Source organism: Petromyzon marinus, chromosome 47 (assembly GCF_048934315.1).
Source record: "Petromyzon marinus isolate PM22_M1 ecotype Great Lakes invasive population chromosome 47, UKy_Petmar_22M1.pri1.0, whole genome shotgun sequence".
NCBI lineage: Eukaryota > Metazoa > Chordata > Hyperoartia > Petromyzontiformes > Petromyzontidae > Petromyzon > Petromyzon marinus.
The window spans coordinates 3,505,246-3,532,455 of NC_133713.1; the positions used below are offsets into that span (position 1 = coordinate 3,505,246).

The 27,210-nt window shown below is 49.3% G+C and overlaps 1 protein-coding gene across 1 annotated transcript; it reads right to left on the minus strand.

The window, feature by feature from the left end:
* On the minus strand, positions 1–27,170 carry LAMP1 (lysosomal associated membrane protein 1). Its single transcript, XM_076074294.1, has 10 exons — positions 26,890–27,170; positions 14,432–14,550; positions 13,359–13,478; positions 12,721–12,784; positions 11,817–11,978; positions 10,837–11,096; positions 9,717–9,839; positions 9,421–9,493; positions 7,616–7,795; positions 1–6,427 (listed from the first exon to the last, which is right to left on the minus strand). Exons 1-10 carry the CDS (start codon positions 26,936–26,938, stop codon positions 6,288–6,290), a joined length of 1,290 nt encoding a protein of 429 aa, XP_075930409.1. The 5' UTR covers positions 26,939–27,170; the 3' UTR covers positions 1–6,287.
* Between the last annotated feature and the right edge of the window lie 40 nt (positions 27,171–27,210).

Sequence of the window (27,210 nt, forward strand, 5' to 3'; positions counted from 1 at the left end):
TTGTCAAATCCAGAAGTCTTTATTACCAAACGCAACCTGCACATTCAAGAGAGCCAATTAAAACAATACACACAAATTAGAAACCCGTTAATTATTAACTGAAGTCCCTTTGAAGCATGTTCTAACCACCCAGACCAGCCATCATGTTGCCACTCGTCGCCACCGTCTTCACCCCCCCACAACTGACAAGAGTACGGTTCACACATTCAATGCCACCGAGCCACCACCTACTCTGGAAATGGGTGGAAGGAAGCAGTGCCAACCATGCAGTGTCACAATGTCCAGATTACATTTTAAGAGAGAAAGGAACTCATCCTGCTCCAGAAAAGCATGCATCACACGCGGAGCACCATCTCCCTCTCCGGCATTCGGTACAATTATTCAAGTGGTAAAGCCAAAATGGTAAAGGCTCGGCCCTGCAATTGCTTATTATACCAATGCTGGCAGAAGATCCTCCAATGAAAGCGAAGTGGACCAGATGTGTAGGAGGTGGGCACACCCACACTTCAAATTGAACTGCTGCTGGGTGGACAGAAGCACAAGGATTTGAGAAACTTGCAGCACTGTTGTAACTGCAGTGCCGGAAGACGAAATCAAACCGACGACCCCCTTGGTTTGCAAATCCAGTCTACGCTCCACTACACTACTATGGCAGCTGTACAGCAAAATTGGAGGGTGGCCATAAGCTTCCGAACCAGAGTGCGGCATGGTTCTCGATCTGCTAGCAGTGGTGGTAAGAAGTGGCTACGACGCTTTGGTGCTTCTGAGTTACATTAAACCAGCGTCTACAGACAAGAAATAACCAATTAAAAAATCCCTTTTTAAAAGAAAACCCCCTAAAAGTATTAAACATCAGTCTAACATTAAGCTACAAAGCCTTCGAAAGCAGGAAGGGCACAATGCTGTATTGTCAGCGTTTAAAGCCCGTTTAATTAAGGTTAACATCCACCTTGGTGGGATTTTAACTTAGGTGAAAACTCACAATGCCGTGTGATTTTTGGGAACGGCAAGTGCTCATCACCACGAATTTAGGAGCTGAAGGAGACTCCACCACTTTGACAGAGCAGCTCTACTGGATTGGTGTTTGGAGCTACAGCCAGGGCAGGTAGTACTCCGGCCAGGGCAGGTAATACTACAGCCAGGGCAGGCAGTACTACGACCAGGGTAGGCAGTACTACCACCAGGGCAGGTAGTACTACAGCTAGGGCAGGTAGTACTACGGCCAGGGCAGGTAGTACTACAGCCAGGGCAGGTAGTACTACAGCTAGGGCAGGTAGTACTACGGCCAGGGCAGGTAGTACTAAAGCCAGGGCAGGTAGTACTACAGCCAGGGCAGGTAGTACTACAGCTAGGGCAGGTAGTGCTACAGCTAGGGCAGATAGTACTACAGCCAGGGCAGGTAGTACTACAGCTAGGGCAGATAGTACTACAGCCAGGGCAGGTAGTACTACAGCCAGGGCAGATAGTAATACAGCCAGGGCAGGTAGTACTACAGCCAGGGCAGGTAGTACTACAGCCAGGGCAGGTAGTACTACAGCCAGGGCAGGTAGTACTACAGCTAGGGCAGGTAGTACTACGGCCAGGGCAGGTAGTACTACGGCCAGGGCAGGTAGTACTACAGCCAGGGCAGGTAGTACTACGGCCAGGGCAGGCAGTACTACAGTCAAGTCGCACACCCAATTTGGAGACAAACCATAGGTTCACGGTGGGGGCAAGAGGGGTTCATCAGGGTAGGTCAACATCACCGGTAGACCTGACCCACCGTTCACACGCGCACGCAATTACGGGTGTGGTGCAAGGGTCTCGCGATGGACGTTGCATATTTGTGACAGCGGGGAGTAGCAGCAGAAGCTGTTTACAGGCAGCAGGCCGGCACAGCTGCGTGCTCGTGAACCAGGGAGAGGGGGACGCAACACGCGGGGGGGGTAAAGATGCTTCCTACACATTATGGAAAATGATCAGACTACAGGAAGCCGTGCTAAACTAAGAAAGCAAAACAACGCGGCCCTATCATGGCTTACACAATCTATAGCCAGAAATTATTGTATCCTTACACTAAACTCGGGTAACAACTCCACCAGCGTACAGAGGCCCTCAACTTATACTTAATGCGATTAGTGCACTTAAAGAATCTCGTAAGTTTTGCACAACAGATATAACATTTAAAAAGCCACGCGAAATCACCCAGCAATTGGAAACGAACCCACCTCACCCGGTTACGAAATATGCTTAAACATTTCACACATCGCATCGGCATTATTGGTAACGTCAGTACTGTAAATGCAGCTGTTTTCCATTTAAAAAATAAAACACATTTATCAAAATGCTCCCACGCGGCACTCAATTCCCTTTGGGGCGATGGGTTCGTAATAATGATGCGGTGCGCCTCGACCAACGCCCCCGGTTGTTACCCCGCTACGAGCAGACACTGCTGGAGGAGATGACCACAGAGCTCGTTCAACCCCTGCAATGCAAGACGTCCCTCGGTGGTTAAGCGCCTGCATCGCTTCCCGCTCACGCATTACGAACGCAATTCACCGGAGAGGCCACGACTTTCATGCCGAACGTTATTGTTGTTTTATAACCGGGGAGGGGAGGGCGTTGCAGCGGCGCCGATAAAGAATTGTGAAAGCGCAACTTGCTTGTCAACTTAATGAGACTCGTTGGTGTAGATTCGAAGACGTCGGCGGAGCGCACGCTGCAGAGAATCCGGCGCCAGTCTCCTGATCGGACGATGCTCAAAGACAGGAGGGGGTGTTCACGTGAAACACGACCAGGCCAAGGAACACGTCAATCGCTTTTTTACCAGTGTCAAGCGTTCAACTTGTTGCTTCTGTTCCTCGTAGCGAGGGCAGCCGGAGTGGTATAGATGCTCCCTTCAGCCTATGCCTCTCCCTTCCCTCCTTGCAACCTACACCCCACCCCCAACCAGGGTACACTGCGTTCTGCCAGTATTGGAGCTGCTTCATTCCGCCTACAATTAAATGCGAGACATTGAGTGGGCATGCCTTCCCATCTGCATGGTGGACTTGTCACACCGTACGTAGCCAACCGTGCTAATCGGAGGTGGCGCTTCCACTGCGTGGCCCGCACTACTGCTCCGTATTGGTCAACTTAAGTCCAGTTCAAAAAGCCTTTTGTTTACTACGCCCTTTGAGTTGACCTGGGTTAGGGCGTGCTATGTATTTGCGCGGGGCAATATTTCTGCGGTTGTCTTGCACGGCAATGTGAGATGCAGTTTTCCACGAACCACGCTATATAACATTGAATGTTTATGCCTTGCACCCACCAAGAGCATTCCAGTCTCCGGGCGACGCTTCCAGGGTTAACGTGACCCCCCCCCCCGCCCCGCCCGGCTCCACGTGGCAGGGTGACGCGGGAATCGTTCACCGCCACAGGGTTGACGAGGGAGAGGTAATCGCGTTACCTCGGTGGGCACGGTGAACGGTGATCGGTGGGGGGGGGGAACACCGCAAGACCTGCAAGGCACTGCCGAAAATCAAAACGGCGGCTGGAACAAAGCCCAACCCCTGAAACAAACGTGTTGGTGCCCACGGAGAAGCGATTTCCCGCGCTTACCGATGCCCAGTGCAGGTGTAAAATACCAAGAGTGCAAGGCAGAGATTTTCACTAAACTAACCGAGGAAACCCGGAAGCGCAATTTTGTTTTCATGGTTATGACAGGCAAAGGGCGTTTAAGTGTCCACAAGTTTGCGTCACCCTTTATAGGCGCCCACGCAAATCGCCATGCTGCCCCCACACGTGCTGTACTGTATATTCAAACAATATATCCTAAAATTCGTGGCCACTCCACATACCCGCGCAGGGGACACCTACGAATCGCGTGACCACTCCGGTCCAAGCGCCCACGTTTGAGCGAAGGTGGCCCGGACGAGCCCCAAGTTGGGGTGGAATGGGTACCGTGGCGCGAGACCACGACGGGCCCCATCCCCGCGCTCTCACTCCCCCGAACTGCTCGGCGATGCCAACGCGAGGATCATCGCAGCAAGCTTCTTTGCTCTACTCATTGCCGTTATTGCCCTCGCCATTTCGAAACGCAGGCCTCGGAACGGTGCAGAAAATCTGACATTGCCAACGTACACAAGCTGACCACGTCTTCTCGAATCAAGAGGCTAATTTAGCCCAAGTGCTGCCCGTGCCACGACCACATTAAAATTCAGAAGCCGTTGGGCCGACGTCAACTCACGGCAACCACCACGGACGGCACTCACCACCACCACCTTCCTTCTCACTTTGCTCTCGCCATTTACCATGGGTTGCATCAATGCGGTTAGAGATTGATGGTGAAGTTAGGCTGAATGGGTACAGGTCAGGTTCCAGCCTCGTGCCTTCCAATGCTAGGCGTCACAGCAAGCGTGAGTCGCCTTATGTTCGGGTTGGTCAAAGGTATTTGCATTCATCTTGCACGAGTCAAGTGAAACAGAGCAGGGTCTGATGTGTGTGTGGCTGCACAGACATCCCCGTCATTTACAATTTGAGGAAAGTTAGCAGCTTCATTTCAGACGTCCTATATTACAATTACATCAGCAAGTGCAGGTGCTGAAGCTTAGCGTAGCAAGCGGCATGCTGTCACGAGCGGTTCGCTTATATATATAAACTCCCCATTGGCTCGCAGAAGCAACGGAGTTCTGTTGCTCGCAGCCTTGGCCGGGTAGCGCCGTCGCTCGGTGGAACATCACTGGACTCCGTGGGTGGGCGAGCACGATCACAATCAATCATCGCCTACGCCTGTAAAAGGCCCCTCAGCCAAAGGAGATCTCAGAGCAGACAGCTCGCATCCAATCGCTGCGCAGGATCACCGATTTCGAGAATGCCTGCGATCAACCAAACCTTCAGACAAATGGCCGATGGCCCATCCATAGGCTGACTCGTAAGCAGCATGCATCCTCGTGCATGTGGACCTCCGGTGCAGTGGCACGGCTGCCCCGAGTGGGCAGCACGATGGGGGGGCAGCACGTAAAGTCTAGGTTTGCACCGGGAATCGACGTTGGCTTGAGTGTCGGCCAAGTGTTTAGGGTCAGGGCACGAGGTTCACTCTTGGTTCAGTGATCTATCGTTCCGGCAGCTACCAGTAGGTTTTGAGTAGACAGATGTCAAAGCCGCTTATCAGGGTGGACGCTGCTGCTGCTGCTGCTGCTGCTCTCCAAATCAACCGGGCCTGGCTCGGAGCAGCCGCGACCGCAACGCCCGGTACACCTTTCCGCTCGGACTCGAGGCCGGCGAACGCGATCGTACGCATCTCATTGAATGCGTGCCGCCGTGAGGCCGAGCCAATATAGTGGACCTACCACCAATTGCCTTTGGAAACGGCAGCTAGGTGAACGACAAGAGCGATCGGTGCGACATGGTAAAGATCGCCACGGCCTCGGGGCAAAGCAGCTAATCCAGTCGAGGCTGCGTGGCTTCGATTTCCACGGCCTCGCGTCGGAAGCGGTGCGCAAGCCCAGCACGTGGTACACGCATAAAGTTATTGTGTCCTGGGAAATATTTTTTTTCTAGTTTACATGCATTTACCACGGCATTCTCCTGCAATGCGTCACACCAGATAAGTCTGAACAGCCCACTCAGATCTGGAGAAATATTCATATTGAAGGAATAGCAGTTGGTTGTGGCAGAACATAAGTCAACCAATGTATATATGCATAGAGAAAATGCAAACAATAGTCTCGTAGTTCTCACCTGATTAAACAAATCAAGTTGACAGAGATATACCATCAAAAGCCCCACTTTGGAAGAAGAAAACTTAAAAAAAAAATTTACCCAGAAATGTCTTAATTTTAGATCTGAGTGGGCTGTGGGTCTTAACAGGACCGTGGGGAAAAGGCTGCGCAGCCAATCTCAGAAGACATTCTGGCTGGCAAGGGCAGAAGAAGGTAGGGCTGGGTGGTGAGGAGACAGGGCGGGGGGAAGGTAGGGCTGGATGGTGAGGAGACAGGGCGGGGGAGGTAGGGCTGGGTGGTGAGGAGACAGGGCGGGGGAGGTAGGGCTGGGTGGTGAGGAGACACGGGCAGAGGGAAGGTAGGGCTGGGTGGTGAGGAGACAGGGCGGGGGAGGTAGGGCTGGGTGGTGAGGAGACAGGGCGGGGGAGGTAGGGCTGGGTGGTGAGGAGACAGGGCGGGGGAGGTAGGGCTGGGTGGTGACGGGACAGGGCAGTGGGAAGGTAGAGCCGGGCAGCGAGGGAACAGAGCAGAGGAAAGTAGGGCCGCCCGGGTGGTGAGGGGATAGGGCGGGGATTGGCTGGGAAGGTGGCGAGGATGGAGAGAGGCCTAGATGGACTGGTAGCCGGAGTGGCTGCGGCGTTTTCCGATGATGTAGGCCACAAGTACGACGAGCACGAGTGCGGCCAGCACGGAGCCCACGATGATGGGGATGAGCATGTTGTCCGTGTCCTGCGAGCATTTCTCGGCTGGGGGAAATCACAGCGCAGAGATCAGCAGCATTGCACACGCAGTTAATCGCACGCGCGTAAATCGGGCAAAGATACCCCGTGCAGACTTTAGACTGTTGTTGGGCCAAGTGCTTGTTTGGAAATATCTATTGAGGGCAGTGAGGCATAACAAGGGAGTGGGTGTGACAAGAGCCACACCCGGCCGCCCACGTTTCCTAAGGTGCTGATGTTTGCATGCCACATCGGGTAATCATTTATGATCGAGGCGACCAAGCACAGACCCAGGTCCGGTTCAGATCTCGATCATCACTTAGATGTTAAGCGTAGTCGGGAATCGTCACCTTTAAGGTCGCCGAGATTACGCGCAGCGCACTAGCCACTACTTTGCGCCACCACTCCCCACGTTAACCAAAGACAATAGTCACAAGGCCCGCCCCCCGTATGGCCTCTCACAGACTGTTGGGGCAAGTACCGTTAGCGGACGACTACTTAGGCCGGGATGGCACACGAGGGAGTGGGGGTGGCCAGCATTACGCCTGGTCTCCTTCGTCTCCCTCGTAGGGATGTTTCAACATCGCACGAGGTACTCAATGCACGCCAAATCGACCCACGTTAACCACGCGCACACACGCGCACACACGCGCACACAACTGCGAGCATCACTGGCAGCTAAGGAGTCGCCGAAGTGCAATGTACCGGATACTGACCAATCACACGCACCTTTGCAGGACGTACAGCGTTTATTCGGCAACCTACGGTTGCCGAATAAATTCAACACACAAATATTAACGAAAGCCCAACACGTCCGTCAATAACAATGCCCTATAACAACATAGTCCCTGATTTAAAGCTTTCGTGACTGCAGTAATTCATATTCTTAGTTTTTTCGGTAAAGTCACGTTGAAGAGAAACAACAACGTGACTTTACCGAAAAAACTAAGAATATAACATAGTCCCTATTTCATCTCCCTGCTACGGGCAATTGTCTGAAACGTGGCCTATTACGTTTTCCCCTCTCGGGCAGTGCTTTGAGAAATGTGTCGATTTTGTTGTTGTTATTTGCGCTTGAGCACCACTGCCAACGTACGACCGTAATAATTTGAACATATTACAAGGTCAATGCATTCTGCCCATTGATTTCCCAACGCCAAGCGAAAGAGAGAGAGCGAGCGAGCGAGCGAGAGCACCGGGGGTGGGGAGACGGACCTGTGGAGAATTTGGAGCTGGTGACGTTGAAGGGCTGCAGTTGGACTTGCGAGATAACCACCCTGACGGTGTGGTTCACGGTGCTGTTCACCACCGCGTACTGCTCCGCCATGCACGCGTACGAGTTGCCCACGCTCGCCTGGAACAGCTTGAGCGAGCTGTTGGCTCCCACGTACTTCTCTGCACGGGCACAAGCACGACAGCGGAGGAGGCGGCGCAGTTGCGCGATGGCGTGCGCGTTTGTGCCGCGATGGCGCGACTGTTTTAATAATTTAAACTTGCAACGCGCCGCACAGTCATCGCTCGCTCTCGTACAAAGAGAACGACGCGGAGACGCGAGCCAGAACCACGGACGAGAAGGACGGCGGTCACAATAATTGCCCAAGCTCTGTGGTCCCCTACATATTAAAAAGGTGTCATCGGACATTTAACGAGTGTTTATATCTCGGGATGAAACCGGACCAACGGGGGAGTAACTCGTACGAAGGAGCGGGTAATCTATGGCGACACCTCGTTGCCCACCAACCATCGTCCCCCCCCCACGGTACTGGATTACATGGCACGTGCACAGCCTCCATCCACATCGTTGTTACATTCTGGCCAGAATTGGCCAGGAGGCTCAGCGGTAAGAGTGAGCGAGCGGCGCGTAATCGGAAGGTTGCAACTTCTTGGTGGGGGTTGACCCGACCTATCCCTCCAGGGTCGCTAAATAGAATACCACTTTGCGGGGAAGTCAATATTGGTTGTCCTACTACAGATAAACTCGCCAACCCCTGCACCATGGGGATGGGGAATTTCCACCACTGGCTCAGTGCTGTAAAGAAGACATGATCACCACCACAATGCTCATTTGATGGGAAATTCATTTGGGGGGCGAATGCTTGTGCAGTGTGCATGGATATTAATTATATTAAACACATAAAAGGCCCTATTTTCCATGGCATGAAAGAACTATCAGCACATGCTGTAAGATTGCGTATAACTGGAACGAATCGTGAAAAATACGTGCTCCATAGAAGCATTTTAATCCGCCTCTCTTTGTGGTTTTAGTTTTAAGCTTGTCAATACACGGTGGCTTACAGTTACCAAAACGAATGGGGAAGAGACCCCCGCTTTGAATGCAATGAACTGGAGGCAGAGCAGACTTCATAAGGACAGCTTTGTCACGTATGCGTGTACAATTTTGATACTCTGAAGCATGTGGAACATTTTTAATTTTATTATCATCTTTAAACTTGTTTATAAAGGAAAGCCTCACCGAGTCTCAAGACTGCCAAGTTTTCACAGTAGCCTGGACGATGTTGCTGCCGTGTGAAATTGTAATTGAGTAATTTTCAGGTAACTATTCAGCAATGGGATGTGGTTTGCCCAACACCAATTACATTGCATGTGTGTTTAGCTACGAGAGGAAACCGGAGGCCCAGGCAGAAATCCATACAGAAGAGAGGGAGAACATACAAGCTCCACACAGAAAGATGCCCAACTCGTGAATCCAACCCGGGACAATCATACCGTGAGGGCCAGGCCAGTGTTATGACTGTGCCACCCCGCCACCCATGTCAAGACGATGAAGTATGCAACGCACATCATCGGTGGGTAACCGGGGAAAAGATCGCATCACCCTGAACTTCGAGCGCCGTCAAAACACCCCAAAGAGAACGCTCCGGCCGTGGGCGATGGCCACGGCCACGGCCGGTTTAACGACGCACCGTGTACACAACCACTACGGGGTACCTGCACGGTCGTATCAAGGCAATGCCCCGGGCACAGGAATGGCGTGAACGGAGGCACTCGTTAAAACTCACCGTGAGGCGTCGCGTTAGGGAAAGTATGCTGGAGAAGGCCCTCCAGCTTGTGCAAGTAAAACTTGCTCTCGTTCTGCGAGGAGTAGACAAGACACAGTCCACTGGTGAGTCGTAGGGCAATTGCGCAAAGAGGGATAAAGCAATCATGTCTACTTGAGGACGATTATTTTCCCGACACAAAGTGTGACAATGTTTTCTGCCCGGTGTGTTTGTGGTTCTCAAAACCGTCAAAGCCACGAGAGGGGTGTGAGGAATTGGACTGTGCGCGGCGTGCAGCACAGCGACAGAGCCCTCACCTTGACGAATGTGAACGTCAGATAACCCTGGGGATACGTGAGGCGCAGCACGGGTGAGTTGGGGTCACAATGGCCGGTGGCCTTGGTGTTATTGGGATCCACGTTGAATATGCCGTGGGCGACCTGTGAGGAGATAACAGCCACCTCAGATTGGCACGGTTGGCTACGTACGGTGCGAAAGAAATTCAGCACACGCGTAACCGTTCGTCAGATAGCAGATGCGGATTGTTTCAGAGCCGCGGGAGTGAACAGCATTTCCAGTGGTGCCAAGTGCTGGCTTTGCAAAATAGTGAGATGAGTGAATATCGAGTTTAATCAATCTTCATCAGCTGCGTGAGAACTCAAGAGAGCAGGACAGCGTGTCATTTACATGCGTGACCCTGTGTGTCAACAAAATCAACACAGATTAAGTACAGCAATGAAGCAAATGGAAATCAGAGCAAGGACAACCGTGCAACATAAGATATTGACAATGTAGCACAAACACAACATGAATGTGATATTAGAAACTTCCTGTGGCGCAAGATGGTTCTGGCATCTTATTTTTAGACTCGTCATGGAAGAATTTAAGTTAAAATATGTAGAATCTTTAAACAGATATACGGCGTCCATCGCACAAATATGTAAACAGACGAGGACACGTGTCAAACGCAACTGCAGGCGAATCGAGATAACATCAAAGGCCAATGCCAATGGTGCCACCGCACCTCGCCACCAAAAGCTCTCAAAACCTTCATCCATAAGAGATTTTTGGGGTTAGATCGCCTAAATATAAATGTGTCCTAAAATCCACTACCACCCGACACAGCCAATTAGTAAGGTTTGTCATGTAAACAAAATATGCCAATTCGTTACTCGTTCAGAACCCCGGTTGAGTTGGGAGAGTAAAATCCACAACATTTACAATTTGAGACACGACGTTTCGCCAGTAATTGCAACCGGCATCATCAGGCAACATTTACATTCACGCGATCTTACCCAAACAAACTTTTATATGGATAACATTGGTCGCGAAATCCTACTACACGTTTAGCTCTCAAACCTGCTGCAGATTTCACAGCGGAGCCAAGTGTCGACCCGGGGGCGGGGGCGGTGCACAGGGCCATGAGGGTGTACGCACCTGTTTGGAGCTTTGGTTTATGTACTCCACGTTGAGGCGCAGGGCCAAAATGGCAATGAGACAGGTTTGGTTGTCTTGGGTGAGGCTGTAGTTGCCCTTGGAAGGCGCCGCCGGTGGTGCCGGTGGTACCGGCGGAGGATGAGTGGGAGGATGAGTGGGAGCGGGGGAGGTTGTTGTCGGTTTGGGCGAATGCGTGGTGTGGTTGTGCGGCGGCGTGGCATGGGTGGTCGTAGAGGTGAAATCCTTCGAGCACTTGACGCCTGTAATGAAACGCATGACGGGCCCGGCGAGGAGGTTTACTGCCCAAAGCTCTCCGCAGCCTTCCCTTGACCACCGCAAACACAGCAAAGCCGCCTCCCCCCTTCACGTGCGGGCGGTGGTGGCTAGGCACGGCGGCCTGCAATCCAACGCTGTGGAGGCGGCAAGGGTTGGTGTATTGCACGAATATCACACACCTCTGGGTGCCACATCCTGTCTCGCCAGGGGGTGGTACAGAAATTGGGGACTAATATCTCCAACGTTCCCATCTGAATGGGATAGAGTGTTGCCCCCACGCACACGTGGGTGTTCTCCAACACGTACGGACACTCATTAATTGGCTGAAAACATCTTAACAGATATACACACACACACACACCTCTGTGTATGCAGAGATTGTGCAGCGTTGCAAGATGCAGTTTGCACGAATGGCACGATGTAAAAATACTCGGTATCATTATTATTATGACTTCATGCTACAATGTGACTACTAGACCGGTTTCCTGGGTACACCGACTGAAATCCAGCACGGCGATGGGGGTGACACGGAGAAAATGCGAACTACATGCCCACACAACTGTACACGAGGTGTCTCGGGGCACATTCTGACAAGACAGCAAACCACGTCTGCAATGAAAGCAGGAAAACCAAACGCCTCGCGAGAGAGCGGATGCCCGCTCGTGGCACGAGGAGGAGAGCGAGCGGTCAAATGTCGCGCGTACCTGGTGAGAAGGTGCCATTATCGATGCCGAAAGGCTGCACTTGCACGTCCCACGCGATTAGACTGAGAGCCATTCCAAGAACAACTGTGTTCGGGGAGTGACACTCAAACGATTCGTTGGATGGTGCCAGTTGGATCTTCCCGTGGAAGGTATCATTATAACCTGTAAAGTACAAAAAACACAAAAATATACACGGGGGAATGAAAGGCCGCGCTTTGTCACAAACACCGACACGGAGTAGACACTCATTCTGTCTCGACCTCAGCACAGCGCATTTATCAATACAATGCCATGAGGTGCGTTCTCTCTACGTATCAATACAACGAGACCATAAGAGGGTTTTTTTTGGGTTAGATCGCGTACATATAAATGTGTTGTTAAACCCGCCACCACTCGACACAGCCAATTAGTTAAGTTTGCCACGTAAACAGAAAACGCCAATTCGTTCCTAGTACAGCAAATCGGGTGTGTTGGAGAGCAAATCCACAACATTTCGAATCTTGAGTACGACATTTTGCCAGTAATTACAACTAGCTTCATAAGGTGACAGGCATATTTGTGGAGACATCCTCCTGTTTTGTTCCCAAAATAGAGGGATGCAACGGGAGGATTTCTCCAAAAAATCCGGTTGTCGCCTGATGAAGCTAGTTGTAATTACTGGCGAAACGTCGTACTCAGATTGTAAATGTTGTGGATTTGCTCTCCAACACACAACGGGTGTAGTGCTGTACTAGTGACGAATTGGCCACGTTCTGTTTACGTGACAACCCTTACTAGTTGGCTGTGTCGGGTGGTGGCGGGTTTAACAACACATTAATATTTACGCGAATTAACCCAAAAAACTTTATTATGGATGATATTGGTCGCAAAAGCCTCAGTGTTAAATAATGTGACCATTTCTCACCGTGGCCTGAAGGGGTTAAGGACAGTTCAGCTGTAATAGTTTGCAAAATTGCATTTGTCTTCTCCTGAAGGAGGAAAACAGAATACGTTAGACAGTCTGCAGTAGAAACACGACGCATGTAATAAGGATACACTTCAACTGCTGTTTATTTCCAACCCTGATGAAACATCCCAAATAGACATGGGCTTTTAGACTCCAATATTAGACTGTATGAAACCCAGAAAAGAGGTTTTTGGGTTAGATCGTGTAAATATATGTCGTTAAACACACCACCACTCGACACGGCCCATGAGCAAGGGTTGTCACGTAAACAGAGCAAAGCCACAATGTTGCCACTCTCCAACACACCGGTGTGCTGTACTAGTGACGAATTGGCCACGTTCTGTTTACGTGACAACACTTTCTAGTTGGCTGTGTCGGGTGGTGGCGGGTTTTAACGACACATTTATATGTTTACGTGATCTAACGCAAAAAACTCTATTATGGATGATATTGGTTGCTTGTGTTGCAGTCGAAACGTCGTGAGAATCTTATTGTTTTATATTTTTATTATTTTATTGTTTCCCTTCTAAGTGACTTTACCGAAAAGAACCAAGAATATGTATGAAACGTGTGAATTGTAAAGAAGCGGGCATTACCTTTGCAAAAGTGAACAAGACAGATCCCTCTTTGAATTGGAGCTTCAGTGTGGAGATAATGGATAAACAAGAACCACTGGCATTGGTGACATTCGGATTGATGTCGAACTTCAGGAAACCCTGCAAAAGAAATCCAAGGTATGCGAGTCCAACGTCATGTAAGTTGCCAGAGACAGGTAACAGCATACGCCTAGAGGCAGCGGAGTTGTCCTGCCATTATCATAGCTCAAATAAACAATTTCTTTATGTTACCAGGTAAGGCCCCTGCGAGCTATAGAGCTTTTTTTTCAGAAGCGACCTGGCTACAAATGATAGCGCCACAAATGATAGCTCAACAAAGTGGTTTATCACGTGGAAATTTAAAGCAGCCAAATACTCTAAACGCGCATTTCCAAACGTGGAGGGAAAAAAACGGAGGACTCGGAGAAGAATCCAGGCGACCACAGGGAGAAAATGCAAACTCCAAATACACAGCAGGCGTCAGGGTTCAGATTGAACCCATGACCTCCTGTATACCAGGCGAGGTAGTTAACATCTCGCAACCCAGCGGTGTCACATTGTAACTTAAAAGTACAACATCTCAGTTATGCAGCAGACACATGGAACCACGAGCAGTGATCCTGCTCACAGGGAAGGGGTACCACCCCCATTTGCTTCTGCCCAACTTAAACTGCAATGCACATTTAAATTGAGATAATGGCAGGGCTGTGGGCAACATAAAACATTGAGCAGAATGTAGGTGATAGAGTGTCAATTATGGATTAGCTAAGATCCTGGTTCGAACCCAGGCATCGGCTTGTGATTATACTGGCTTCTCAAGTGGTCTCAGCCTAGCCAAATTTGAATTAGCCAAATTCCATCTCTGGTCATTTTAAATAGGGGTTTGACTGTGGCACGTCAAAAATTACTCTCACTTGAAGAAACCTCAGAGGTAGCTCTCCGATATCCACTCACGAGACGGGAATACACATCACGCTAGTGGTGAGATAGGCTGCTCGGACTCAACGTTGAGCATCCTCTTCGCTTGGCACGCACTCACGCAAGGGATAGTCCCGCCAGACTGCTCGACTCACCAGATCGTCGGTGTTGTTCACAACCAGCTGCAGAGCTGCCTGCGCCTTCAGACAAACCTTCTTGTCATCATCGTAGATTTCATAGTGGCCGATATCTGGAGCAGCAAGCACCCATCCCACTGCAGGATAATACAGCACACCACAACACATGAGCGATGGTAAGGATGTACGTGCACACGCCCTGTTGACAATCCTCTGCGGGATAGGACCTCCTAACGCCGTGTAGGTGCAAGAGTTTACCAGACCATACCTTACCACTCTGGTCGGTGCGGGTTGGGGTCAAGTCTGGGAGCACGGATGGCGGGAGCACAAAAGTACAGTACACCAATGGATTTTTCTTCAATTGCTTCCACTGCCCACAATGTAAGCCTGCAACAGCCTACAGCACCTGTTTTGTGCACAAGCGGTCACCTATTCAAGCGCTGTGCACGTTCAAACCTGCGCCACGGGATCGGGCGAATGAGCAGGCGAGTTGGTCACGCGCTAATTGAGATAATGATACCCCTTATTTATCCAGGACATGCGGGACGCTGCTACGGTTGCATTTTCAGAGCAGCCAAAATAATACAGAGAATGAAAGCAGAAGTGTGGACTTCGTGCGTGCGGTTATCACAACAGTTTCGGGGCTTTCCACTGGCCTCGAGGAACGTGAAAGCTGTGAAACTCTGCGCGTACTCGCCGACATGAACAATTAAAAGGGAACCAAGGGAAAGATAGCTAAATATATATTACACGTGGCGACTGCTGTACAATGGAGTTATAGAATAATCAGTGTGTGCCAGTAACTTTGTATACATTCTCATTTCTGCCTGCCTCCGTGTTTAAGTCGCCGACAACACGGAGCCGACAGTATTTTGCTGCGATTGTTTAATTACGTGGAATTTGCTCCGCGTCACGGATTAGTGGCATGAGCACCTCTGCACTGTCTCCAGAGTCAAACACGCGGCAGTCACGTCACCGAGAGATTATAAACAAGCCGAGGGAATGAGAGTGCACATAATGTGTGCAGGCCCTGCGCCAAGGGCAAAGCTGCAAGTACCACCACCACTCTATTCGTGGCACCTTCAGACCCGTTCCAGGTACGGCTTTGAGTCGATGATTGGAATGCGATCAATCTCATCAGATTTCAGAAGATAAGCAACTTGCTTGCAGCGCTATGTCACGGTCAGCGGAGGGTCGTGCAACAGCATACATTGCTGTATTTCTCTTAAGTTTCCATGACCATGCTTCCCGCTTTCACCAATGCGTATTGACCAGTGTGGCCGAAGTACAATCACATTACCCCCCCAACACCGGAATAGTGTGTGGGGACGCCCTCTCTACCAGCAGTGGATTTAGACACAAAGAACCATGCACTATACTGTTCATATAACGCAGCATAATGTACTAAATGATGCATCAAACTATAACAGCGTAGTACAACGGTTTTGCAGCATAACAGTATTCTACTTGAACATTCACACTGTCGTGACTTATGGTTTAACTAACAGTTAAACCATAAGAGCTGTACATGTTAGGCGCACAGAATTTAAGCAAAATTTTTCCCAGGTCGCCTTAATTCGCGCCCAACGGCCGCGTTCACGGTGCCCGGAGAGGCGATGCTATCGCGCCGCCTGTACGGCGCGGGGGGCATAAGACGCGGAATTGGAGTGGCGTCGCTGGGGTGGTCGTGTGTGGGCCTCAACGCCCGAGCACACACCGGTCCAAAAAAACACACACACACACGACCGCAGCTGATGTCGAAGCAAAGGAGAAGCCTGAAATATTCTCATTTATAAAATGCTTTAAACCAATGACTTAGCCACTCTTTTTTGATGGGACAATCAACATCTACACCTTAACTAAACAAATACACTCCCACAAGGCAAGCCAATAAAAGCAGCGTCTACAAAGGAAAGTTTCCATTGCTGACATTTCACCAGGGGGGCAGCTGTTGATGTGGAGGCCACTTCAACAGGTGCCCAATCACGTGCCAAGTACAGTGGGGTGCGTTCGTATCGCCGACACCACCCACCCTGGCTAGCCCATCAGCCATGGAGGGGACAACTTATGGGGCAGGCCCACCCGGTGTAACGCTCATGGTACGTTGGCCACACGGCTGCGAGTCACCGAACTCGTGTGTGGCGCTGCACGAGAAAGTGAGGAGAACTCGCGCCTCCGAGCACTCCGTTCCCACCGAGCTCACCAGCACGGCGCACCACAGGAAGGGGACTGGATCTTATCTTACAAGAATGTATGTACAGTAGTACATACGGATGTAATTTTGGAGATGAGGTGAATTAAAAAGATGAGAGGAAACAATGGGCAAATCTGTGACGTGTGAATTCGGTGTATCGCAGCATTCGAGTAAGATAAAGTTCTACAGCAAGATGCGTTTAATCTAATCTCAAACGGTGGAGTCCCTTTCTAAATCTGTTAACCATGTACATAAAATCTAAATTGATATTCTGAAAAGCGGCAACGTTATGTTGCATTACACAATAATGTGGATCCGTGTGTTCAACTGTAAATGTAACCACAAAGCACGATGTAGCCACCATCAGGCGCGTGTAACTCTGTTGGTTTCACTTCCTGGAATGGAAACCGCCGCCGCTGTCACGCGCGCCTCCTCGCGTTGGCAGGCGCATGCCCCATGTGCACAGACGTCCTCCTGCACGACCCTGTGGACACCGAGTGAGCCTGTGAACCCTCTCTCCTTGTTCACATCCAGGAGATTCAGTGGCGAGGCCAGGAACAGTTCCCAAGTTACGGAACTTTTTGCCTCTAAATTGCGACCCTCAAGGAGCCACGAGGTCCTCCAGCTGCTCCTGTCGGCCAGTCTTCCGGCAGACAAGTGAAGTCAAGATCGCAATTAATGAATTTATTTTTGGCGACTCCGTCCCACTGCGCACATGAACGCCGCGACCCACCTGGCCCGGATCGTTCTGTTGTCGTGTCGTCATAGCGCAGCAGCACGGACGAATGCGCAGAAGAAACAAAACTTTGAAACTTTGATTAGCGCATCGCGTGGAGCTCGTCGAGAGGAACTGATTCTCGTGTCGTTAGCCTTCGACAGACATAAAATGACGTCGCAACGCAGTTTATGCGAGAGCCGGGAGGGCTTATGGGACTCAGGGGTCCCGCCATAAGGTTCAAGTGAAGAATGTACCCAAAAGCTTCTCGTTTCAGAAAGAAAACATCAGAAGGGAATGCAACAGTACTAAGGATCATGGCAAGGGCAATGCAAATGAAGGACTCCTGATCCTTGATGTCAGACAGAGGACATGTACTAGGGGACCAGCTGCGGTCATCACTTTCAAATCAATAAACTAATTCATGAAGGGAATGTAAAAGTGGTGAATTTTAAAGTAGCTGCTAAAAAAGGTAAAGATACACATCCGGTGTCCAAAAATCAATGGGGGTCTGTCCTAACTCTTTGCATAGAAGCGTAACAGTAACAACTCGTGCCTCGCGGTAAAAAGTTCCCGGGTTCGATTCCTGACATGGGCGATTTTCTTCCTGGCGTTCGTACGTTGTCCCCCTGTCCTGCATGGGTTCCTCTGAATTCTCCTATTTTCTCCCGGAGATAAAAAAAAGTAAACCATACAACATAACTGATATTGGCCAAACATCTCACTGCTGAAAATGGACATTGCCTGCATATTTCTCAATTAGGATTACATTTGGCAACATCGGCTCCTACTGTGAAATCTTGAAAGGACACCTATAATGTAAGTCTTAAGATTCATTCCGGCTTTCCTGGGTAAACGCGTGCAATAATACAAAGAATGGAAATCATATTCTTGGTTCTTTCGGTAAAGTCACGTAGAAGGGAAATAATTAAATTATAAAAATAAAACAATAAAATTCTTACGACGTTTTGGCCACAACGCAAGCAGCCGTCCTCAGGTGAAGAAAAAGAGCTGTCGGAAAGACAGCTTTCGTGAGAATTTTACCATGTTTTATTTTTATTATTTCCCTTCTACGTGACTTTACCAAAAGAACAAAGAATATGAATCCCTGCAGTCACGAAAGCTTTAAATCGGAATAGAAATCAGTTTCCCACAGGTTGGGAAAGACTGGGAAAGCGTGTTCGAACACTCCCACACGCCTTGTGCTCATTCGGCTGTGGCTATACAAGGATGATAAGACCACTGTCCCAGGGTGGGTCATGCGGTTCGGTGGAGGTGAGTCATACCCCCACGTGAACAGCCTCGTCATGATCACTTATTCAGGCACATGGTGGCCGACAATAAACACGCGCTTGTTGTTATCATATCGGGACCTATTGGAACCCACTTCCCTATCGCCCCCCACCCCGCGCTCATTCCGGTTACCCAGTGGTACAGTCCATTCCCCACTGAGGCGCATCCACTTCAGGCCCTTGCAGAAGTGTGCGGGCAGAATTCTGTGCCCATCAATCCATTGCATGGAAAAGGATGGCCAAGGGAATGTGAAATAAGAAGTTACACAATTCCTAATTATAAATGACGGGAGCATGGAGTGGATCCAATCACAATACATTCAGTTCTGTTAGGCGGGCACTTGCTCTGTATTTTAAACTTAAAACAGAAATTTGCTCGATAAACAGTAAGAACAGCCTATAGCCATAAACAATTAAATTCACGGTGACAAAACAGGCTTTGTGCGCTATGCTAACACATTAAATAACTCGGCACAGACTTATGAATTGGGCCCACGGGGCTTGAAGGAAGAGATAAAAACAGGACATTTTTATTTAAAATTTCTGGAGCTACACAGAGGTGACACGTGAATTCTACAGCCTTAACGAAATATGAAGAAATACCCCACAATCCAGCAGTGGCTTGACATTTTTTTCATTCCAGTGCACAGAACAATGCCTATCATGATAACGCTGAATTGAGCAATCCGTAAATGTATCAGTGAACACTGTACGTGTAGTTTATTTCTTACCAATGTCTAAACAACCGACTAATTTTTTAACCTTTCCTATGATATAATAAGTGATTTTTTTTCCTTATGGATATGTGGACTTTCCACTGCTGGCTGAGAGCGTCCAGTGGAAGACGAGTGATGTCCGACTCTTGTTTGAGCAGGGAAGACTGGATTCCGCGACTCGTGTAGGAATTTTGCCCGTGACAAAATCGCTCGGAATGAGCTCAAGCTCATCAGATTTCTTTGCGGAAATCCGGGTCCAGGCTGGATAATTCTTGAACGAGCGACCGCCATGTGCACCAGGCATCGTGCAGGCAGTTGTTGGGGCAGCACTACACGGTGGTCCATCAGGGAAAGTGCAAGGACATCCATTGACGAACTGTACCGCAACAAGCTCGCACGTCCACGCTAGACCCACTTTCACCGACTCGTTGCTTACGAGCGTGGTGAACTACGGTCAAGTTATCCCACAAGCCTGCATAGGCGCTGCGCAGACCTTCATCCAGCAGTGGAATCGACGAAAGGGCAACTGTATGTGTAGGAATCAGCGATTCTCTCTCGCGTTCGTTTGCGGAACGGGCGAGCACTGTATTTGTGAGCGGCGCGTGTCTCTGTAACCAGAGACCCCGTTGACGCAATGACGTGGCCGGACAACTGGGCATGGCGCAACCCAACCGCTCCAACCACCGCTGTTCGCCAGTTACCTCATGACCACCCGTCAACCCACGCTGGTATCGCCATTAAAAAAAAAAATTTGACTTCAGTGACACGCAGGGAAACACGGCGAGGCAAACGCAGATTCGCCGTGCACAATTCCTCATTTTGCTTATAATGGCGTTTGGACGGCCATGTCAAACTGGGCTCGTGTCGGAAATCGGAGATCTTCTTTCAACCGGATGATCACCCGAGGTCACGTGCTACGCGTGGGTTTTGACCGGCGCTCCGGGCTCACGTACGTGGCTCTCGGCGTCAGGGTTGAGCTGCGAGGGAACGCAGCAACTCCACGAGCAGCAGGGCCTCGTAATTGCTCAAGTGAACCCTTCAGGTCGCTCGTGGTCACGTAGGTTTAGTGCTGTATGGGAAAGCGTGTTGCGGTTATTATCTCACACGCTGTCCCTGCTCACTACACCACCTTGTTGTTTAAGCAGCTGGGAAACTAAAGTCGCATGCTGTTCGTCGCACCCACGCCCACGCTATGCGCCACAGATTCCTGCCTATAAATCCCCAGCATTGGTTACCTGTAGCTTTTACACTCGCACCACAACTCACATTTGCAATGCGCCCGATGTAACAAACATCTCAAGAGCGCAGAACTGCAAATGAGGAATGGTTAGGGACTGAGCAAGGGACACTTTAGGGGGGCCCCCCCAGAGGCACAACTCAAAAGGAGAGAGGGGGGGGCAGAGTTGTCTGGGGATGGGGTTCCACAGTGGAGGTACAGTCGTGAATCCTATAAAACTGAACTATTTTTTTTATTTTACCAGGTAAGGTCCACCGAGCTGGATAACTTTTTGCCGGAAGCGACCTGGCCACAAATGATGGTTCAACTAAGTGGCTCATTATGTGGAAATTCATATCAGCCAAATACTCCAACGGCAATGTTTCTAAATGTGGAGCGAAAAACCGGAGGATCCGGAGAAAAATCCACAACGGCCCATGGGCAGAACACGAAAACTCAAAACATACAGGCATCAGGGTCGGGTTCGAACCCACGACCTCCTGTATACCTAGCGAGGTGGTTAACATCTCCTAGCCACCATTGTACCCTGTGGCAGACGGCTGCACTGCAGCAGTGCAGCATTCACTCACAAATGCACTGCCCTGGCAGCCTACTTCATGGCATCCTGCACTCTCGTACCACCGTGTTGTTATTGTCCGTGTCCTTTTCAATCTCGAGTTGCCGACGGCAGGGATTTTTCGTGCAGGGGCAGCGCATTTGACTAAAGCCCGATGGCAAAACAGCCGCCCTCTCGTCCCCACCCCGCTTGCAGCAGGTCACATTCAAATAAATAAAATAAGCCATAGTTTAAGCGGCACTGTACGTGTAGATACCAAAACTATGTACTTGCCAACGTCCTCATTACGCTGCCCTACAACCGAAAAACACTGGCCACAAGTCGACGGCTCTGTGAAAGATCTGGCGATGCGTGGTCATTGTCTGGTCGCTAAAACCTACAACAATAATGTAATTTAAACGAGAAAGCACCGCAGAGGCTCGAGACTCATTGACGTGCCGTTGTTTGTCCTATTTAAGTTTTTTTTGGCTTTGTGGGACTGAAAACTGAAGTGCCTGGAGAATACCGACAATGCAAAAGAGGCGACGAGACTCAACACTACAATCTCTTGGCCACCGCACAGCTACAAACCGATAACACCTGGCAAACCATGGTGGTGGTGGTCACCCATCCGAGTGCGGGTGAGCCGCCACACCTCTCCTTGGCAATGATTGACCAAGCCGAGCACTTGGGTCGGCCACATGTGCACAAAGCGGCTGACCTCTGCCTCTACTGCTCGCTGTGACTCACAACTTGCATCAGATGCTGGACTAAGGAGAAGTTGTGATATTACCTGCACAACTGGCCCCCTGCTGTTATGATCACGTGTCTCTGTGTTGTGCACAGCTGTGTAGCTTGCGAGGGATGATGTGCTTTCTGTTCTTGTGAAATCCTTTGTGCTCATATTATTGTTGGTCTCAAACTTAATTATATCATTAATCAAAACACGCTTGCACATTTGCAACTGCTACAGCTCGACAATAACCTACACGGACCGTTCCGTGTGCATAACTTAATTATTGATGTATATATTGTTATGTTTTATTGGGTGTGCCAAGCAACTTTTTGTTTTATCTGTGGCACCCACTACAGGAAGGGGGAGTAGAGTGAATGTGTGTGTGGGGAATACAAATAGTAACATGATAAAGGGGTGGTTGGAAATACGAAGGAAATTTATGGGGGAAAAAAAACATGGGACGGTTCAGGAAAGAGATCAGGATGGGGAAGGGCCTCGATGTTGTTGTTAGAGCAGCGTCGTCTTCAACAAGCGGAGTGGAGAGGCAGGAAAGGTTCAGGAGGGGGGTGACCACACATAGGAAACGTGATTTACGGGAGGCTCGAGCCGATTTGGATAGGATGCTCATTGTATAAATGCATCCTGCACAAGTTTTAGATTTTTATTTATTTAGAAACTATGTTTCGTTGCACATCCTCTCTCAGAACTTACATTGCAAGTACATCATGGACGGCATTACCAGGGGCATCGACGGTTCTGCGCTCAGGTATTTAAGACTGGTCTAAAAGGTTTAAGAATGGACCCCATCATGTATGTGGCGTATCCTGATAGCTCAGACACGAGGATAGCTCAGATGGCTCTATTGCCGAGATTGGGCCTAAATGAATACATCCGTTGAGTGTGGGAGGGATTCTTCCACGCGCTCAATATGGGTTTTTCCCACGTTCTAATTGTTTAAAGTGTGTGTATGTGTTTGACACGTGTCATTACGCGTGTTTTGCTGTGCGCGTGTCCCAGTTGACGCGACTTGCAAAAAAGAAACGAAAACTCTTCGAGACCTTCCACATCTCGAGAGGATGATCCACAGGCGCGAGAGAGTTTCACGGGGAAACGCGCGGTACAACAACAGCCGTCGTGGGGCCGCTCGTTCTTTGTAATCTCGTTGACGATGCTGTTGTTGTTGCTGCTGTTGTTTTTGCTGCTGTTGTTGCTGCTGCTGCGAGTATCCGTGAACGCGTTCGCGTTACCTTCGAAGCTACCCACGTCTTGTCTTGCACGTCGACTCGTCTTACACGTCAACGCGTCTTACACACGTCTTACACGTCAACGCGTCTTACACGTCAACACGTCTTACACACGTCTTACACACGTCAACGCGTCTTACACGTCAACGCGTCTTACACGTTAACTCGCCGTCGGCGTCGTTATCACTCGCGGAGTTCAGGGACCCAACACGTGCGGCACACGACGCTCCCGGCCGAGTGCTTTAACGCTGCTCCACGAGGGTGGTGGAATGCAAAGCTTGACTTGTTACCGAGCTGCTGCTGCTGTTGGTATACACGTGGTCGGCTTCCGCGGCCAATATTCACAATAATAAAGGGGTTTTTGTTGGGTTAGATCGCTGTAAGCATAAATGTTGTGTCGTAACCCTCCACCACCCGACACGGCCAGTAAGGTTTGTCACGTGAAACAAAACGTGCCAATTAGTTACCGGTATAGTGTGTAGTGTATAGTGTGTAGTGTATAATGTGTAGTGTATGTGTGTAATGTATAGTGTAGTGTATGTATGTAATGTATAGTGTAGTAGTGTATAGTGTAGTAGTGTATAGTGTAGTAGTGTATAGTGTAGTAGTGTATAGTGTGGTAGTGTATAGTGTGTAGTGTATAGTGTGCAGTTTATAGTGTGTGGTGTATAGTGTAATGTATAGTGTAGTGTATAGTATAGTGTATAGTGTAGTGTATATTATAGGAGTGTAGTAGTGTATAGTGTAGTATTGTATCGTGTAGTAGTGTGTAGTGTAGTGTAGTAGTGTATAGTGTAGTAGTGTATAGTGTAGTAGTGTATAGTGTGTAGTGTATAGTGTGTAGTGTATAGTATAGTGTATAGTAAAGTGTATAGTGTAGTGTATATTGTAGGAGTGTAGTGTATAGTGTAGTAGTGTATAGTGTAGTAGTGTATAGTGTAGTAGTGTATAGTGTAGTATTGTATAGTGTAGTGTGTATAGTGTAGTGTATAGTGTAGTAGTGTATGGTGTATAGAGTAGTGTAAAGTGTAGTTTACTACCGGTTTGTTGGGAGAGTAAATTGTAAATCTTCTTTGGTTCTTTCGGTAAAGTCACGTAGAATGAGAATAAAATAATAAATTGATAAAATAAAATAACACAATAATATTCTCACGACGTTTCGGCCACAACACAAGCGGCCTTCATCAGGTGAAGGGGCGAGACTGTCTGGTAGACAGTGTCTGGTAGACAGTGTCTGGTAGACAGTGTCTGGTAGACAGTGTCTGGTAGACAGTGTCTGGTAGACAGTGTCTGGTAGACAGTGTCTGGTAGACAGTGTCTGGTAGACAGTGTCTGGTAGACAGTCTCGCCCCTTCACCTGATGAAGGCCGCTTGTGTTGTGGCCGAAACGTCGTGAGAATATTATTGTGTTATTTTATTTTATCAATTTATTATTTTATCCTCATTCTACGTGACTTTACTGAAAGAACCAAAGAAGATGAATCATTGCAGTCACGAAAGCTTTAAATCGAAATTTAAATAGTAAATGTTGTGGATTTACTCTCCAACACACCGGTGGGCCGTAAGCTATACTACTATACACTACACTACTATACACTACTATACACTACATCATAAACTACACTATACACTACTATACTATACACTATACAATACACTGGTAAACTAATTGCCAAGTTTTGTTTCACGTGACAAAGCTGACTGGCCGTGTCGGGTGGTGGCGGGTTACGACACAACATTTATACTTACAGCGATCAAACGCAACAAAAAAAAACCCTTTTAATATTACGACAAAGTCGTTATAGTTAAGTGCATTGCTACATGATGCTGTGTATTGTGTACCCGCCCTGTCAATCTACTGCTGGATGGGGGCGTACCCCCACGCTATTCGTCAAGTTTTGTTTGACCATACTTCACCACGCTGGTCAATGTGCGGCGGACATCACACGCGCGCGGACGCACAGCAGTGCAGTACAATGGCTTTTGTTAAATCGTGACAAGTTCCGTTGCTTTTGTTATCGTGTACAATGCAAGGATATAATGTACGGTAGTTCTTAAGACAAAAAGGTTAGAGAGTCATATTAGGTTGATATTCTTGGTTCTTTCGTTAAAATCCCGTAGAAGGGAAACAATAACATAATAAAAATAAGCTTTAAATCAAAATTGTAATATTAGGTTGGTTTAAATTATCTCGTAACGCGCTAATCGGGGAGGTGCGTGTTGTACGGTATGCTGTAGGTACAGTATTGCACCATGTTATATATTGTATTTAAACTATAAAGTATTATATCACAATGCAATTCTCACACATGAGTGAACAAAAAGAGAAACATGCTTTGGAGAACGTACGCGTGTTGAATGATATAATTAGGGGTGGAGTGGTGGTGGTGATGGCGTAGTCGTAGTGATTGTAGTGGTGGTAGTGGTGATGGTTGTGGTTCTAGTGGTGGTAGTGATTGTAGTGGTGGTAGTGGTGGCAGTGGTGATTGTGGTTCTAGTGGTGGTAGTGATTGTAGTGGTGGTTGTGGTGGTAGTGGTAGTGGTGGTGATTGTGGTTCTAGTGGTGGTAGTGATGGCTGTCGTGGTAGTTGTGGTAGCGTGGTTGTGGTGGTAGTGGTGATTGTGGTGGTAGTGGTGGTGGTAGTGGTGGTGATTGTGGTTCTAGTGGTGGTAGTGATGGCTGTCGTGGTAGTTGTGGTAGCGTGGTTGTGGTGGTAGTGGTGATTGTGGTGGTAGTGGTGGTGATTGTGGTTCTAGTGGTGGTAGTGATGGCTGTCGTGGTAGTTGTGGTAGTTGTGGTAGCGTGGTTGTGGTGGTAGTGGTGATTGTGGTGGTAGTGGTGGTGATTGTGGTTCTAGTGGTGGTAGTGATGGCTGTGATGGTAGTTGTGTTGGTATGGTGGTGGGTGTGTGTTGGTATTGCTGGTGATTGTGGTGGTGGTAGTTGTGGTGGTAGTTGTGGTGGTGATTGTGGTGGTAGTTGTGTTGGTATTGCTGGTGATTTTGGTGGTAGTTGTGGTGGTGGTGTTGGTATTGCTGGTGATTGTGGTGGTAGTTGTGTTGGTATTGCTGGTGATTGTGGTGGTGGTGTTGGTATTGCTGGTGATTGTGGTGGTAGTTGTGGTAGTTGTGTTGGTATTGCTGGTGATTGTGGTGGTGTTGGTATTGCTGGTGATTGTGGTGGTAGTTGTGGTGGTGTTGGTATTGCTGGTGATTGTGGTGGTAGTTGTGGTGTTGGTATTGCTGGTGATTGTGGTGGTAGTTGTGGTAGTTGTGTTGGTATTGCTGGTGATTGTGGTGGTGTTGGTATTGCTGGTTATTGTGGTGGTAGTTGTGGTGGTGGTGGTATTGCTGGTGATTGTGGTGGTAGTTGTGGTGGTGGTATTGCTGGTGATTGTGGTGGTGTTGGTATTGCTGGTGATTGTGGTGGTAGTTGTGGTGTTGGTATTGCTGGTGATTGTGGTGGTAGTTGTGGTAGTTGTGTTGGTATTGCTGGTGATTGTGGTGGTGTTGGTATTGCTGGTTATTGTGGTGGTAGTTGTGGTGGTGGTGGTATTGCTGGTGATTGTGGTGGTAGTTGTGGTGGTGGTATTGCTGGTGATTGTGGTGGTAGTTGTGGTGGTGTTGGTATTGCTGGTGATTGTGGTGGTAGTTGTGTTGGTATTGCTGGTGATTGTGGTGGTAGTTGTGGTGGTGTTGGTATTGCTGGTGATTGTGGTGGTAGTTGTGGTGTTGGTATTGCTGGTGATTGTGGTGGTAGTTGTGGTGGTAGTTGTGGTGGTGGTGTTGGCACGGTGCTCTGCCTCGCCTGTCGTCATCAGCGCCACCGCCACCGCGCACAGCTCCGCCGCCTTCATCTCCCTCCGTGGATCTGCGCGCCGCCTTGACGTAGAAAGCAAAGAAGTTCGTTCCCTCCGCGACACGAACGGCTGCCCGCTACGGCGCGGTCCTTCGACGACGCCAACAACAACGACGACGCCAACAACAATGACGGCTGCAAATCGTCGACGGCCTCCTACACACTCGTCGCTTGCTCGCTCCTGCGTCGCCTCGGCCTGGTCACGTGCTGCTTCGCACTGCGCATGCGCCAATTCCCCCCCCCTCACTCCCCCCCCCCAATCCCCCCCCC